The 18,058-nt window shown below is 38.9% G+C and overlaps 2 protein-coding genes across 2 annotated transcripts in view; one reads left to right on the top strand and one right to left on the bottom strand.

The window, feature by feature from the left end:
- stk32a (serine/threonine kinase 32A) overlaps window positions 1–2,384 on the bottom strand; it is a 173,839-nt gene extending 171,455 nt beyond the window's left edge. Inside the window, exon 1 of the mRNA XM_061962524.1 lies at window positions 2,271–2,384. The gene's annotated coding sequence lies outside the window, so the exon portion shown is untranslated. The remainder of the gene's footprint in view (window positions 1–2,270) is intronic.
- A 130-nt stretch (window positions 2,385–2,514) lies between these two features.
- stk10 (serine/threonine kinase 10) overlaps window positions 2,515–18,058 on the top strand; it is a 93,753-nt gene continuing 78,209 nt past the window's right edge. Inside the window, exon 1 of the mRNA XM_061962521.2 lies at window positions 2,515–2,950. Coding sequence (XP_061818505.1) covers window positions 2,792–2,950 — 159 coding nt within the window. The 5' untranslated portion in view covers window positions 2,515–2,791. The remainder of the gene's footprint in view (window positions 2,951–18,058) is intronic.

Here is an 18,058-nt window from a genome sequence, read left to right as displayed (position 1 = left end):
TCAAATATGTTGTCTTGGTAGCATATTCAACTGAATATGGGTTGAAAATGATTTGCAAATCATTGTATTCCGTTTATATTTACATCTAACACAATTTCCCAACTCATATGGAAACGGGGTTTGTATATCTGTATATATAATATACTGTACACCAGGGGTGCTCATTACGTCGATCGCGAGCTACCGGTCGATCCCGGAGGGTGTGTCAGTCGATCACCAGCCAGGCATTAAAAAAATAGTCCTAAAAATGAGCGATCATAAATCTTCACTATGACGTCACTTACGTCACTTGATTGACATTCACGGCACCCGAGGGTCTTCTGAGATGACGCTGGCTGCTGCCAGCTCATTAAAATTACCGACTGGAAGGCGAGAAACACTTTATTTCAACAGACTCTGGCGCCGTACCTGTCGTCAAAACTCCAAAGACCGACTGCACAGTTGCACAGTTGCGCTAACAAAACGAGTCTCAGAAAGCTGGCGTGCACAAGCTAGCAAGCTACGGAGTTTGCCGACAATGTATTTCTTGTAAAGTGTATACAAAGGAGTACGGAAGCTGGACAAATAAGATGCCAAAACCCAACCACTTTCATGTGGTATTGGACAGAAAGGAGGACTTTTTTCTCCTCCATTCGAAAATGCGGACGTTTTTAGCACCACTGTCTGATTCCAATCAATGCAAGTCATCAGAATCAGGTAATACACCAACTTATATTCTTGTCTTCATGAAAGAAAGGAATCTATATGTGTTAAACATGCCTGTATTATCTTTAAACACCTTAACTTGTTAACAATATTAACTATATGTGTTAAACATGCTTGCATTATCTTTAAACACCTTTAACTTATTAACAATGTTAACTATATGTGTTAAACATGCTTGTATTATCATTAAACACCTTTAACTTGTTAACAATATTAACTATATGTGTTAAACATGCCTGTATTATCTTTAAACACCTTAACTTGTTAACAATATTAACTATATGTGTTAAACATGCTTGCATGATCTTTAAACACCTTTAACTTATTAACAATATTAACTATATGTGTTAAACATGCTTGTATTATCATTAAACACCTTTAACTTGTTAACAATATTAACTATATGTGTTAAACATGCCTGTATTATCTTTAAACACCTTAACTTGTTAACAATATTAACTATATGTGTTAAACATGCTTGCATTATCTTTAAACACCTTTAACTTATTAACAATGTTAACTATATGTGTTAAACATGCTTGTATTATCATTAAACACCTTTAACTTGTTAACAATATTAACTATATGTGTTAAACATGCCTGTATTATCTTTAAACACCTTAACTTGTTAACAATATTAACTATATGTGTTAAACATGCTTGCATGATCTTTAAACACCTTTAACTTATTAACAATATTAACTATATGTGTTAAACATGCTTGTATTATCATTAAACACCTTTAACTTGTTAACAATATTAACTATATGTGTTAAACATGCTTGTATTATCTTTAAACACCTTTAACTTATTAATAATATTAACTATATGTATTAAACATGCTTGTATTATCATTAAACACCTTTAACTTGTTAACAATATTAACTATATGTATTAAACATGCTTGCATTATCTTTAAACACCTTTAACTTGTTAACAATATTAACTATATGTATTAAACATACTTGTATTATCATTAAACATCTTTAATTTATCAACAATAATAACTAAATGTATTAAACATTCTTGTATTATTATTAAACAACTTTAATTTATTAACAATATTAACTATGTGTGTTAAACATGCTTGCATTATCATTAAACACCTTTAACTTATTAACAAAAACATATATTTCATAAATAAGTAAATATAAATTATATATATGAATGAGGTAGATCCCCACGACTTGATCAATTGAAAAGTAGCTCGCCTGCAGAAAAAGTGTGAGCACCCCTGCTGTACACATATTATGTATATATTCGTATATATGTTATATTTTATATCCCTATATTTAGTCTATTTATACCTGCATTGTCCTTTCCATCCTTACACTTTCCATCATTGTAACTGAGCTACAGTGTTGAACAATTTCCCTTGTGGATCATTAAAGTTTGTCTAAGTCTAAGTCTAAGTTACAAGGAGGTTTAATGAGCGTCATCCGCCACGAGGGGTCACCAGAGCTCTACCTCGACAGGGAAAACAAGTTAAGCGAGCGGTGACAACTTAGTTCGCCTTTACGCCGTCCCAACTCTGTTTTGGAACAATGTTCGGCAAACATACTCACATTGTTAGTTTTGGTAGACATGGCAAATCCAATAAAGACGACACAGGAGTGCTGCGGTTGACAATATGACGCGTCACACGCCAAATCCGGAAGTCGAGTCCCTTATGACACTTCCACACGTTCACCGCATCGACTTTGTCACTCAAAGAGCTACATTTTTGACGACGGTAGTGGGCGGAGTCTCCGGTGAGGAGGACGTGGGGCGGAGCTTCCGCGGAGGCTTGGCCGGGTGAGAGGCAACAAGTTGGCACTCCAGGTACTACTACACCACGCTGCAGGTGGCCGGTGGATGAAGAGAGATGTCCGGGGTGTTATTAACCTCGCTACCTACAAAGCTCCTTGTCGACATGGACGCAGTGGAATAACCTTTTTTTTTTTTTTTTTTTTTTAAAAACCAACAACAAACAAAAAAACGTGCGACGGTGACAAGTGTTATTTGAATGAGCTGTTAATGTTTGGCGTAGAGCAGAGACTATAGTTTGATTCTCAGAGTGATATTTTGGGGGGTATTTACTGAAAGAATGGCGCTGGCGAGATTCAGTAAGATTCTGCGTTTACCCGCACTTGACATCAAAAGGAAAGCCAAACATTACGAGCATGTCCACCGTGACGTCAACCCCAACGATCAGTGGGATATTATAGGGGAGCTGGGCGATGGTGCCTTTGGGAAAGTATACAAGGTAAGTTGTGAGCCCTAACAAGTTTGTTTTAAATGCTTCTTTTTTTTTGACACCGGCTGCTATTTTGTTCTTAAGTGCTGTAAAGTGGAGACATTGATAGAAAGTGTGTATGCTATTGCTAGTGCAAATCAGGGTTACCCAAACTTTTTCAGTTAGAAATGTGGTTCCTTTCAGAACCCTTATTACTTATACACATCATAGACTCTTATTTTACTATTGTGAAAGGACTCTCAAGAGTTTGAAAACAAATATTTAGATTTATGATCAGTAAAATAAATTAAATTTCATGAATTGGGCTCAAAATGCTTTTAGATACAAATGCGCATACATAGAATACATACAGTGCATTCAAGAAGGTTTCACAGCGCTTCGCTTTTTCCAGTTTATTATGTTACAGCAGAGCTAGACAAGTTAAGGCCCGGGGGCCACATGCGGCCCGCTAAGCTTTTCAATCTGGCCCGCCGGACATTCCCAAATATTTCTTTAAATATTTTTAAGATGGAAAGTGTAGCTGCCATTATGATGTGCAGTGATGTTTTCAAATGACCGTAAGTCTTGAACTATACAAAGTATTTCAATGGTTGGAATCTGTTATTTTGCATGATATACTAGTTACTATGGTCATCTAATTAGTTACTATGGTCATCTAATTAGTTACTTTGGTCATCTAAGTTACAACAGCTCAGACGAGGCACCAAGCAGTGTGGGTTGGGAGCATTTCCACAGAGTGTTTCCAGAGCAGCTAGCCTGAAATGCGGGTGTCAGGGACAGATGCGAAAGGAGATTTTTACAACAAATTTCTAAAGCTTAGTGATGTATCAGATATATCAGATTGTAGGTGTTTTTTTTTTTTTACTCTTCGCGTTCATATTTCGCTGTTTGTTTCGCTTGATTGCAAAGTATGTCGATCGAGAGAGGGTGTGTGACGTTCATACGTTGTCAATATTCAGTGTTTTATTGTAAATCTCACAGTCTTTATTTTCATGTACAATCTGGGTGTCTCATTCAGTAAAACATTTTTAAATTCCATTCGGTTTTTTAATGCGGTCCGTCGTAGCGTATTTAGCATTCAGACATTATTGTGAGGTTTTGTATAAGTGTTCCTAAAAATAGATATATCCCAGACACATTTTTTCTCTAAATTTGGCCCCCGAGTCAAAATAATTGCCCAAGCCTGTGTTACAGCTTCATTCCAAGATGCAATAATCATTTTTGTCTTTAAAATTCTACAGACAATACCCTGAAATGACAATGCGAAAAGCATTTTTTACATTTTGCAAATTTAGTAAAAAAAAATAAAAAATCACATTCACATAAGTATTCACAGCCTTTGCTCAATACTGTGTTGATGCAACTTTGGCAGCAATTACAGCCTCAAGTCTTTTGAATACAATACCTCAAGCTAGGCACACCTGTCTTTGGGCAGTTTCGCCCATTCTTTGCATATTCCTCTTTTCAGCACAAAGTGACACACAAAGTCTGACGTTCCTTTTTAAACTTTTATTGCCAATTTTTTTGCTAACAACGGGCCAAAGTATTTCGTCCGTGCACACACATCTGTCTCCTTGTTTTAATCCCAGACACGCACACTATATATATATATATATATATATATATATATATATATATATATATATATATATATATATATATATATATATATATATATATATATATATATATATATATATCCATCCATCCATTTTCTACCGCTTATTCCCTTTTGGGGTCGCGGGGGGCTCTGGAGCCTATCTCAGCTACAATCGGGCGGAAGGCGGGGTACACCCTGGACAAGTCGCCACCTCATCGCAGGGCCAACACAGATAGACAGACAACATTCACACTCACATTCACATTCACACACTAGGGCCAATTTAGTGTTTCCAATCAACTTATCCCCAGGTGCATGTCTTTGGAGGTGGGAGGAAGCCGGAGTACCCGGAGGGAACCCACGCAGTCACGGGGAGAACATGCAAACTCCACACAGAAAGATCCCGAGCCCGGGATTGAACCCAAGACTACTCAGGACCTTCGTATTGTGAGGCAGATGCACTAACCCCTCTTCCACCGTGCTGCCATTTCTTAGTAAAAAAACATTGCCAACGTGCACCTGAAAGACTCTCAGACCATGAGTAACAAAATTATCTGGTCTGATAAAACAATGATTTGACTCTTTAGAGCAGGGGTCCACCACACTTTGGACTCGGGGGCCATATTGGGTTAAAGGGGGGCGGAATATAAACATATAATTTACACATACATATATATACAAAAATATATATACAGTACATTCTATATATATATATATATATATATATATATATATATATATATATATATATATATATATATAAATATATATATATATATATATATATATATATATACTGCGATGAGGTGGCGACTTGTCCAGGGTGTACCCCGCCTTCCGCCCGATTGTAGCGACCCCAAAGGGAATTAGCGGTAGAAAATGGATGGATGGATGGATGGATATATATATATATATATATATATACATGTGTTATATATATATATATATATATATATATATGTGTTATATATATATAGTGTGCGTGTCTGGGATTAAAACAAGGAGACAGATGTGTGTGCACGGACGAAATACTTTGGCCCGTTGTTAGCAAAAAAAATGGCAATAAAATATAACGTGCATTTTATTTAATAATAAAAAATAAAATAAAAAAATAAAATCTCCTGACGAGTGGAACCTGCGGAACAGGCTTGTAGGGATGATATAGCCTCTTGTGTTTTTTTCTGACCTAACATATATACCGCTCTACCCCGGTATTGAGCACTGTATCAATCAATCAATCAATCAATGTTTATTTATATAGCCCTAAATCACAAGTGTCTCAAAGGGCTGCACAAGCCACAACGACATCCTCGGTACAAAGCCCACATAAGGGCAAGGAAAAACTCACCCCAGTGGGACGTCGATGTGAATGACTATGAGAAACCTTGGAGAGGACCGCAAATGTGGGTAACACCCCCCCCCCCCTCTAGGGGAGACCGAAAGCAATGGATGTCGAGTGGGTCTGACATAATATTGTGAGAGTCCAGTCCATAGTGGATCCAACATAATAGTAAGAGTCCAGTCCATAGCGGGGCCAGCAGGACACCATCCCGAGCGGAGACGGGTCAGCAGCGCAGAGATGTTCCCAGCCAATGCACAGGCGAGCGGTCCACCCCGGGTCCCGACTCTGGACAGCCAGTACTTCATCCATGGCCACCGGAACTGTGCCCCCCCCCTCCACAAGGAACAGGGGAGCAGAGGAGAAAAGAAAAGAAACGGCAGATCAACTGGTCTAACAGGGGGGCTATTTAAAGGCTAGAGTATACAAATGAGTTTTAAGATGGGACTTAAATGCTTCTACTGAGGTAGCATCTCTAATTGTTACCGGGAGGGCATTCCATAGTACTGGAGCCCGAATAGAAAACGCTCGATAGCCCGCAGACTTTTTTTGGGCTCTGGGAAGCACTAATAAGCCGGAGTTCTTTGAACGCAGATTTCTTGCCGGGACATATGGTACAATGCAATCGACAAGATGGGACGGAGCTAGACCGTGTAGTATTTTATACGTAAGTAGTAAAACCTTAAAGTCACATCTTAAGTGCACAGGAAGCCAGTGCAGGTGAGCCAGTATAGGCGTAATGTGATCAAACTTTCTTGTTCTTGTCAAAAGTCTAGCAGCCGCATTTTGTACCAACTGTAATCTTTTAATGCTAGACATAGGGAGACCCGAAAATAATACGTTACAGTAGTCGAGACGAGACGTAACGAACGCATGAATAATGATCTCAGCGTCGCTAGTGGATAAAATAGAACAAATTTTAGCGATATTACGGAGATGAAAGAAGGCCGTTTTAGTAACACTCTTAATGTGTGACTCAAAGGAGAGAGTTGGGTCGAAAATAATACCCAGATTCTTTACTGATTCGCCTTGTGTAATTGTTTGGTTGTCAAATGTTAAGGTGGTATTTTTAAATAAATGTCGGTGTTTAGCAGGACCGATAATCAGCATTTCCGTTTTCTTGGCGTTGTGTTGCAAGAAGTTAGCGGACATCCATTGTTTAATTTCATTAAGACACGCCTCCAGCTGACTACAATCCGGCGTGTTGGTCAGCTTTAGGGGCATGTAGAGTTGGGTGTCATCAGCATAACAATGAAAGCTAACACCGTATTTGCGTATGATGTCGCCTAGCGGCAGCATGTAAGTACTAAAATACTAAAGTGTGCAGGGCCAAGAACCGAACCCTGAGGAACTCCGCACGTTACCTTAACATAGTCCGAGGTCACATTATTATGGGAGACGCATTGCATCCTGTCAGTAAGATAAGAGTTAAACCACGACAAAGCTAAGTCTGACATACCAATACGTGTTTTGATACGCTCTAATAAAATATTATGATCGACGGTATCGAAAGCAGCGCTAAGATCAAGAAGCAGCAACATAGATGACGCATCAGAATCCATCGTTAGCAGTAGATCATTAGTCATTTTTGCGAGGGCTGTCTCCGTAGAGTGATTTGCCTTGAAACCGGATTGAAAAGGTTCACAGAGATTGTTAGACACTAAGTGTTCATTTAGCTGCTGTGCGACAATTTTTTCGAGGATTTTCGAAATAAAGGGAAGGTGGGACACCGGTCGGTACTTTACCATGAGGTCAGGATCAAGGTTAGGTCTTTTGAGCAGAGGATGAATAACCGCTTTCTTGAATGCTAGGGGAACAGTGCCAGAGGAAAGTGATAAGTTTATAATATTTAGCACTGATGGACCTAATAATACAAAAAGCTCCTTGATAAGTTTCCCAGGAAGTGGGTCAAGTAAACATGTTGTTTGTTTTATCCCACTTACACACCGTAATAGTTCCTCTAATGTTATTTAATCAAAAAGAGAGAGACTATTTTGTATTGCAGTATCCGTCGTAGATACAGTTGTATCTGTGTTAAAAAAAACCAGTTGTAGCTGGGATGCGTTGTCTTTAATCTCCTTTCTAATGAGTTCAATTTTCTTATTAAAGAAATTCATAAAGTCATCTGCCGGTGGGTGGAGCTATTGGGAGGAGTCCCTTGTTGGGTTAGCGATGCTACTGTACTAAACAAAAATTTAGCGGATAAACCACAGAAACCTCGACTATATATATATATATATATATATATATATATATATATACACACACTCATTATACTGTATATATACACATATACATTACATATATACTGTACACATATACATTATATATACACACTCATTATATATATATATATATATATATATCCATATATACAACGTTGATTATTTGCGCACTATTGACTAGTGGTGCGCCGGAAATTCGGCCTGAATTAAAAAAACGTACTTTGATTACATAACAACGCATCCAAAAGTGAATGTTGTGATGACGTAAGCAATACGCACGGAGTTGTCTGGAGCAGAGGCAGCATGTTTCTGATGTGGACGCCCCCTACGGACAGCGATCTTCAAAATTTAAGATTACACTGGCAGCTTTAAAGGACAGAAAGGGTCCCTTTTACTACGAAGCCACGTTGTTGTAACACGTGCAGATTGTGGCTTGGCATTGTCTTGCTGAAATAAGCAGGGGCGTCCATGAAAAAGACATTGCTTGGATGGCAACATATGTTGCTCCAAAACCTGTATGTACCTTTCAGCATTAATGGTGCTATGACAGATGTGTAAGTTACCCATGCCTTGGGCACTAATACACCCCCATACCATCACCGATGCTGGCTTTTGAACTTTGCACCTATAACAATCCGGATGGTTCTTTTCCTCTTGACAATTTGAAATGTTCCAAAAACAATTTGAAATGTGCACTCGTCGGATACAGAACACTTTTCCCCTTTGCATCAGTCCATCTTAGATGAGCTCAGGCCTAGCAAAGCCGGTGGCGTTTCTGGGTGTTGTTGATAAATGGCTTTCGCTTTGCATAGTAGAGTTTTAACTTGCACTTACAGATGTTGTGACAAACTGTTGTTACTGACAGTGGTTTTCTGAAGTGTTCCTTAGCCCATGTGGTGATATCCTTTACACACTGATGTTGCTTTATGATGCAGTACCGCCTGAGGGATCGAAGGTCACGGCCCTCCAAAGGTGGTTTTCGGCCTTGCCACTTACGTGCAGTGATTTCTCCAGATTCTCTGAACCTTTTGATGATATTACGGACCGTAGATGGTGAAATCCCATAATTCCTTGCAATAGCTTGTTGAGAAATGTTGTTCTTAAACTGTTCGACAATTTGCTCACGCATTTGTTCACAAAGTGCTGACCCTCGCCCCATTCTTGTTTGTGAATGACTGAGCATTTCATGGAAGCTGCTTTTATACCCAATCATGGCACCCACCTGTTCCCAATTAGCCTGTTCACCTGTGTGATTTTCCAAATAAGTGTTTGATGTGCTTTCCTCAACTTTCTCAGTCTTTTTTGCCACTTGTGCCAGGTTTATTGAAGCATGTTGCAGGCATTAAATTCAAAATGAGCTAGTATTTGCAAAAAATGTTTACCAGCTCGAACGTTAAGTATATTGTCTTTGCAGTCTATTCAATTGGATATAGGTTGAAAAGGATTTGAAAATCATTGTATTCTGTTTTTATTTACGATTTACACAACGTGCCAACTTCACTGGTTTTGGGTTTTGTATATATATGTGTACATATATATATGTGTATATATATATGTATATATATATATATATGTATGTATGTATGTATGTATGTATGTATATACATATACATAGTATATATATATGTATATGTATGTATATATATATATGTATTTATGGATATATATGGATATATATGTATACATGGATATATGTATATACATGTTAGTATATATCTATGTATATATATGTATGTATAAAGTAGTGTAAATCATCATTTTCGATAAACTCCCCTAAAGAGCAGGGAAACCTACGAAACAGGCTTGTAGGGATAAAATAGCCTCTGTGTTTTTTCCTGACCTAACGTATATTCCGGTCTACCCCAGTACTGAGCACTGTATAACGGACAAACCACAGTAACCTCGACTATGTATGTATGTATGTTGTGGCGCGGTTGGGAGAGTGGTTCCTAGTTCAATCCCCACCTTCTACTAACCTCGTCACGTCCGTTGTGTCCTTGAGAAAGACACTTCACCCTTGCTACTGATGGGTCGTGGTTAGTGCCTTGCATGGCAGCTCCCGCCATCAGTGTGTGAATGTGTATGTGAATGGGTGAATGTGGAAATAGTGTCAAAGCGCTTTGAGTACCTTGAAGGTAGAAAAGCGCTATACAAGTATAACCCATTTATGTATGTATGTATGTATGTATATATATATATATATATATATATGTATGTGTGTATGAATGTACTGTATATATATTTTTGTATATATATGTATGTGTAAATTTTATGTTTATATTCCGCCCCCCTTTTACCCAATATGGCCCCCGAGTCCAAAGTGTGGTGGACCCCTGCTCTAAAGAGTTAAATCATTGTTTTATCAGACCAGATCATTTTGTTACTCATGGTCTGAGAGTCTTTCAGGTGCACGTTGGCAATGTTTTTTTACTAAGAAATGGCAGCACGGTGGAAGAGGGGTTAGTACGTCTGCCTCACAATACGAAGGTCCTGAGTAGTCGTGAGTTCAATCCCGGCCTCGGGATTTTTCTGTGTGGAGTTTGCATGTTCTCCCCGTAACTGCGTGGGTTCCCTCCGGGTACTCCGGCTTCCTCCCACCTCCAAAGACATGCACCTGGGGATAAGTTGATTGGCAACACTAAATTGGCCCTAGTGTGTGAATGTGAGTGTGAATGTTGTCTGTCTATCTGTGTTGGCCCTGCGATGAGGTGGCGACTTGTCCAGGGTGTACCCCGCCTTCCGCCCGATTGTAGCTGAGATAGGCTCCAGCGACCCCGAAGGGAATAAGCGGTAGAAAATGGATGAATGGATGGATGGCTTCTGCCTGGCCACTATTCAGGCATGATTAGGTAATTGCTGCGGAGACATTGTTTTTACATATACCTATTCCATTTTGAAATAAGATTGGAAAATAACAAAATGTGGAAAAAGTGAAGCGTGTGAATAATTTACGGATGCACGGTATATCTTCAACGTTGTGTATTCATTACACAAATATTAAATGACGATGTTGCAATTAGACTTGTCTGTTTCCTTGAAAAGACAGTTGTGCTTGTCAGTCCCTTTAAGACCTCGGTGCCCAAAGTGGTAACTGGATTTTACTTATAATGCGCTTTTAAGACCTTTATTACCACATTCACCAGCTGATCAGGAGCAACATCAGGAGCAACTCGGGATTCAGTATCCTGCTCAAGGATACTTCGACATAGGCACAGGGAGACTGAGTACTGAATCTGCAACTATCGGGTGGGTGCCACCCACTCTACCACCAGAGCAATGCTGCGGGCCAAATTTAGTCCCAAATGTCATACATATTCATACTGACCTCTTTCAAGCTCACACAATCATTGTTAGCATATCTACGAGGCTGATTAGTTGCCATCTATCGAAAATGATGATTTACACTACTTTATATGGCGGTACGAAGCTAAACTCCTCACTCATTGTGCTGCTGTATGTTTAAAAATAAGGTCTGTACCCAATCTTGAGGTCATTCAGTTAAATGTGTTTCAGTGGAACAGGCAAGTCTAATTTCAACTAAGTTACAGTGATTTATTTTGTACAGCACATCAAGCTGTGTGAGAAATTCAAAGTCAAGTTTGTCTAACAGGGTTTAATAACTGTCCCCATGTGCTATATGTGTCAAGAAAATAATAGTAAAGGCAATACACAAGGTGTGCAGCTTACACAAATAAATGACTGTAGCAAAAGCAAGAGTTTGTGTGGATTTGGATCCATGATACGACTTCAAATGAGGCACAGCAGTTTGCGAAAAATAAATGCATTTGCTTTTTTTAAACCTGCTAAACAAACTTCTAGTAGGTTTTGAAGGTAAACATAATCATGTGTTTTTGTTCCCCAAATCCTGGGGTCACAAAATATTTTAAATTTTTAATGGAGGAAAGAAGGCCCCTACCATATTAGATTCTCTGTATGGGTCACTAAAAAGCCTTGACTGATTTTGGGTCCTGAATACAAGTTTGGTAAACCCTGGTAATAGATAACTTGGTGGTAAATAATAGACCGCTATTTATTTCTTATGAGTTGCTTTTTTTAACTTTGCATTCATTTTTCATAGATTAATGTATGAAATATGAATGAAATATGTGTCAAAGCATTATACTAATTTAGATTGATGATTTCTTTGACCTAGCAAGAGTAAAGCGCAATGGTAAATGGATTAAGAACTATTCTAAACCCATGAAATGTAACACATTTCTCTCCTAATTCCAGAGACTGCAGTCTTTTGCTTTCAAAAAACGGAAACCTTGTGTGTGCTCTGTTCTTGAGTTAAATGCAAGCGAGTCCTATCTATATCCATGAGTCTATATCAGTGGTAAATCGGGCCCGGGAATGACACCATACCGGCTCCCGAGTTCAGTTCGAGTACAGTTTTCCTCATGTAAAGAGGAACTTGGGCCACTGTAAACATGTAGGCAAATCCTTGCATTGACATTTTAACCTTGCCAGCAAAAACAGTCCACTGAGGTCCAAACTTGTGATTTGCATATAAAGATGTTCATCTAGGGACTCCTTTAGGTCCTCTCCTTTTTGGTAGTTACGATTTTTTTTTCCGTAATGTGACCAGCGCCCCCCGCGACCCCAAAGGGAATAAGCTGTAGAAAATGGATGGATGGATGGATGGATTTATATAACCAAGGTATGTAATCAATGTTTTGCTGTAGCTTGTTTACTTCAGATGCTAGGTTCTATTTTAGGGCCTCTCTTTTTCATCATTTGAGCTGTTCAACTGGTGGCCCGTGAGTTTAGTTGAAAATAACTTGTGAGAGACTCACTTTTTTTGCAGCAGGTTCTTAAAAACACTAGACTTCTGTTATAGCATTTTTGCAAAATATCCTTGAAAACAGCAAAGCTCTCCTGTAACTCTGACAAAATAAATAGACCAAAATAAAATGTTTACTTTAAATTACGCTGGTTCTAAACAAGACTAATAGTAAAGGGAAAAGTCCACCCCCAATCCTTAGCTTTCTGTAAATGTGGCCTCCAAAACAATTTAGTTGAATATCTGTGGTCTATATTACTTGATCAATCTTACAGTAATTTTGGTATCTCATTTTCTCCTATTGACGGTTCCTTCCATCAACCTTCCCCTGATGTTTCCAAAACAAACAGGACCAACGAGTCTGGCTCCCGTTTCTAGAAAAAACAACTATCGCACGCACGGCAGTTTTTTAGCACATTCTTTGAATCAACCACCCTTTCAGTCACACACCCACCATTCCCCCTGGTAGAGAATCCAGAGTAAATCTAGCTGCAAAGACAGTGAAAGCAGTCTTGTATCTGATCATTTACCAACAGCAGAAACTTTTGGCTCAGGTTTAGTCAGTATCTGTTTGACCTACCAGTGAAGTCCAATACAAGCCTTCAGTGTCCAGTAGCGCACAGTGGACGTCTTTGACTGGTCATGGTCTCGATGGAAGAAGTGATCCCTTAATGGAAGTCTGACTTGAATATGATATGCATTCCTATGTAGAATGGCTGTACAGGTCTTTTAAGGTTTCTTAATTTTGTTAATAGTTTGTCGCAATACTTGAAGATATACCAATGATCCTTAGGCTGAGCTGCAGTTGTGTGGATTCGACCGAGAAGGACATAATAGACCTCTACTGTACCTTTATTTCTTACTTGTCGGGATCTGGGAACTGGAATAAGAAGGCACATCTCTGCATCACATATACTGCATGTGTCCCCACCATACTTGTTTTTGATCACATGAACAAGCCTCTGCTGTCTATTTTGTTTTAGTGGGCTGACAGAGGACAGCCACACCTGCAGCTGTCAGATGGACAGTGGCAGTAGACGATAACCAAGACTGGAAGTCATAGGAAACATCGGCATATAGTAGATGGAAGGGAAAAGTGGTGAAGTTCAGTCATTTTCTGTATGTTTACATCTAAGCTAGTAAAAGGAGGATGCTTGGTTATTTTTGACCCTTGTATTCCAAGAGTTATCACTGCCAAGAGAGATGAGAGTACAGGACATTGTGCTTCTGTCAAGCTTAAACTAGAATGGGTAATGACACCATGGGGAAAATAACAGCTCCAGCCCAAGGGAGTGTTGTGGGTAAATCACACTGCATGCAGGTATGTATTAGAGGAAAACCACTAGAAAGAAAGTGCTCGTAAAATGCTTTAAGCGTCCTTGGTCATCAAAAACACAGGGGTTAGATTTAAAGGTTATAAACAATCAAATACATGCGGTAGGCTGTTAGTCCTCCCTTTACAACAACTTTTTTGTTACACATGTACATTATTGCTCCATTCAGATATACACACTATGTAAACACCTTCACATACTCGTATAATGGTAACATCTGTCTTCCATAATCACATACAGGCAATATGTTAACACATATAAGTCTCTGGCAGCCCATTCACATACTCATGTTACATAAACCTTTGTCTGTCCATTCACACACTTATTTGATTTAACTGCCACCTGCCACTCCGTTCATGTACATACAAAATGTAAACACCTGTTTGTCCATTCACTTAAGAAGCAAAATGTACACCCCTGTCTACTCTTTAACGTCTGTCAGTCCATTCACATACATGCAATATAATAATATGCCGGTCCATTCGCACACCGAAACATCCGTCTGTTCATTCACACATGAGTACATGCCTATGTAAGTATATCTTTCTATTCAGATTCACATATTTTCTTTACTTGCATCGCCTTTGCATACTTGTATTCATAGGACGGAGGGGATTGTGGTGTCAAGTGGAGTTTGAAATGTTTCCCTTCACTAATTAATGGGCCACGTTCCTCTGAGCCCATTGGCCTGCTGTTGAAGTGTTTCCATAGACGCGTGCAGCCTGTGTAAGGTTACGCTCCATCAGACTCCCATTGTGACAATAATGCCCCCAGAGGGTCTGTAATGTAAAAGTGTGCTGCGTCTCAACATGGAACCATTGTGGTTGCATCCTGTTGCATGCAAACATGCACTGATCAGGTGAAAGACAAACCAACTCGAGGACCATCTACACAAGGGTGGTGACTTCTTCTACCAGGTTTATGATATGAGCTGCTTATTTTGCCTGATTTAGAATTATACAAACATGGCAATACACATCTAGTGAGGTCAACAACAGTGCTATGTTTAATCTCAGGAGCCAGCTGGGCCCATAGCCACTGATAAGAAACTACATGCTGGGTGTGGCTCCATCATGAGGGAGTCTGCTTTTTTTTTTTTAATTGTCACTTGCATTTTTAGTCATAATTTTTGCAGTCACATGTTAAAGTTAATGACTTCAGTCTTAGTGTTCAGGCACATGATTCCTCACCCAACCTGCTTTGGTCCTCACTGTTTAACGTGTTTCACACCCAGTTCCCTTCTATCAAAGCTTTAATTCCTTTGAGTCAGTTGGCAGGTTACGTAAGAGGAAGTGTGTGTGGTAAAGTTATAAATACGTCCCATTTTTGGGGCTACGAGCACAATCCTTGCAGTGACTTTCTCCTTCATGCGTTCTGAGCTGCTCACATCTGCTGTAATAGTATGAGAAGTTTGCACAGGGTTTCTGAAAGAATGGGCAAAAATCTGAAATACATCCATTGCCTAGAAAGGAGGTGTACTGTATGATGCTGTGCATGTGGGAAAAAAAAACATGTGGGCAATTTTTTTCAACAGAATTTAGTTGAAAGTCAAGCACGATAGTAACTGGATTAATTTCAAGTAAGAAGACTCTCACAGCTTCAGATCCTGCATTGATGCAGAGAGAACTGGATGCATTTTATCTTAAAGGCCACAATTTAGATATTTATGACCTGAATTCAGACAGATCAACAGCATCCACTTAATACTAACTACAGCGCTTTACTTTTTGTACAAAATCCCACCAAATTCTCCTGCGAAAAGGCTGCAACCTGGAGTACTAGGAGCGGAGCCTTAGGTGGTGCAATACCAATTTACAACTTTGGGGGATAAGTAGACAATTTTCAGAAATGAAAGCACAGCAGTGTCCAAGAACTGTAAAGGGGAACATCATGACTCACACAACTACTAGGGACGGGCGATATGTCCTACAATCTATATCGCAAAATATATTGCAGCCTCTTGCGATAACAATGTCAGGGTTCCCCCTTAATGTAATTGAATTAACCTTTTTATTACTGCCACACCTCCAAAATAAGAGCTTTTTTTTTTTTTTTTTTACTTGAAAACTAATTAAGGTAATATGACATATCGTAGACCCCAGAATAAATCACACAAAGTCCGACGCTATGTTAAATTTTTATTACCAATCTTATGATAACAAACAACGGCACAATTCCAACAGGTTTTACCTCCCGTGTACACACTTTGGTCTTGTGAGTTCGCGCTTCCCCGGACACACAACATTGCCTCATTCTCCGCCAATCTCTTTTCAGGCACGGTTATTGTGTTCGTGACCATGGTAAAAGCTAACAGCAAATACAAACCACACGAACATAACACATTAACATTAGCAAGTCGTTACAGTATGAATTGACATACATAGCCTATTATTTGTGCACTATTGACAAGTGATGTTCCGAAAACTTGATAACCGGAAAAAGATTTTGATCATCGAAAACCGCGCCACTGAAACCGGACGTAAACACAACGCACGCCATTGTCTGGTGCGTTGTCAGCATGTCTGCGATGTGGACGTGATTTTTATACATATTGCAAATATACCCGCGGACAGCCATCTACAAAATGTGCAAATATTAAAAGGACAGTGGTGGCTTTTAAAAAGAGAAAGTCCAACTAGAGCAACAGCCCGAAGAAAGTCTGACGTCATGCTCGCTGCAGCACTCTTCTTTAGTCAAGGGACAGAAGTTAAGAGTCTCTAAACACGAGTACATTCTATAATTACACCAGACAAAGATGATAGAGTTGTTGCTTGTTGTTTTTAATTTTAAAAAAGTCATTAAAAGTCTGTAAACACTTGAAAAAATCTCAAAGTACCTCATACAAAAAGCAGCAACATTTGAAAATACAGCAAAATGATAAAAGATATCCATCCCATCCATCCATTTTCTACCGCTTGTCCGCGGGGGTGCTGGAGTCTATCTCAGCTGCAATACTAATGAATAAAAACAGATTTGTTTCAAATGTATGTATACATTTTTGAGCCTTTTTATAAAAAATATCATAGCAAATGATGCAAATTATTTGATGATGTGATTGTGACCACACCAAAAACCACGCCCCCACAGGTTTTTGGGAAGTTTAGGGGAAACCCTAAATATATATCACATATATCAGATACATTATTTGGTATATAAATGATAACAGAAACATTTCAAAATGGGTTACAGAAGTCTCCTAGTTTAGTTGCTGACATGCAATAACATATTGCATCATTTCCAGTTGTTTTATTTTCTCAACTATTTTATCCTTGTTAATTTACGCTTAATAGCTGATATTGTAACATGTTTCTATCTACACTTCTGTTAAAATGTATTAAGCACTTATTCTTCCGTTGTTTAGACACTTTACATTAGTTTTTGGGTATACTACAAATTTGGGTATTGATCCAATTCCAAGTAGTCACATTTATTACAGTTGCAGTTTTGGCCATACCAATACTGATACATAAAGTTTTCAAGGTCATCAAATTAATACATTTTTGGTCACAATTATAATCAGACAAAAACACAGGATAAGCGCTGCGGTAGGGATGATACTCGAAACCGGTTCTCCCGGTTGTTCGATAAGAAAAGAACCGAGTCCTCGGACTCGAATCCCTTTTTGAGAACAGGTACCTGTTATTGAGACCGCTATAGTAAAGAAAAAGAGTTGGTTCTTTATTCGAATCCCTGGGAACGAAATGCCCCTTGAGACATCACAAGAAATGACGTCACGTAGCTCAGTCATTAGGCGCAGATAGCGAAAGCAGGAAAAACAATGGACCGGAAAAAGCGCTCCAAGGTGTAATAAAGTTCAAAACAAAAGGTATAATCCA

The sequence above is a fragment of the Nerophis lumbriciformis genome, linkage group LG09, assembly GCF_033978685.3.
Source record: "Nerophis lumbriciformis linkage group LG09, RoL_Nlum_v2.1, whole genome shotgun sequence".
NCBI lineage: Eukaryota > Metazoa > Chordata > Actinopteri > Syngnathiformes > Syngnathidae > Nerophis > Nerophis lumbriciformis.
This window is presented reverse-complemented; position numbering and strand designations above follow the sequence as displayed.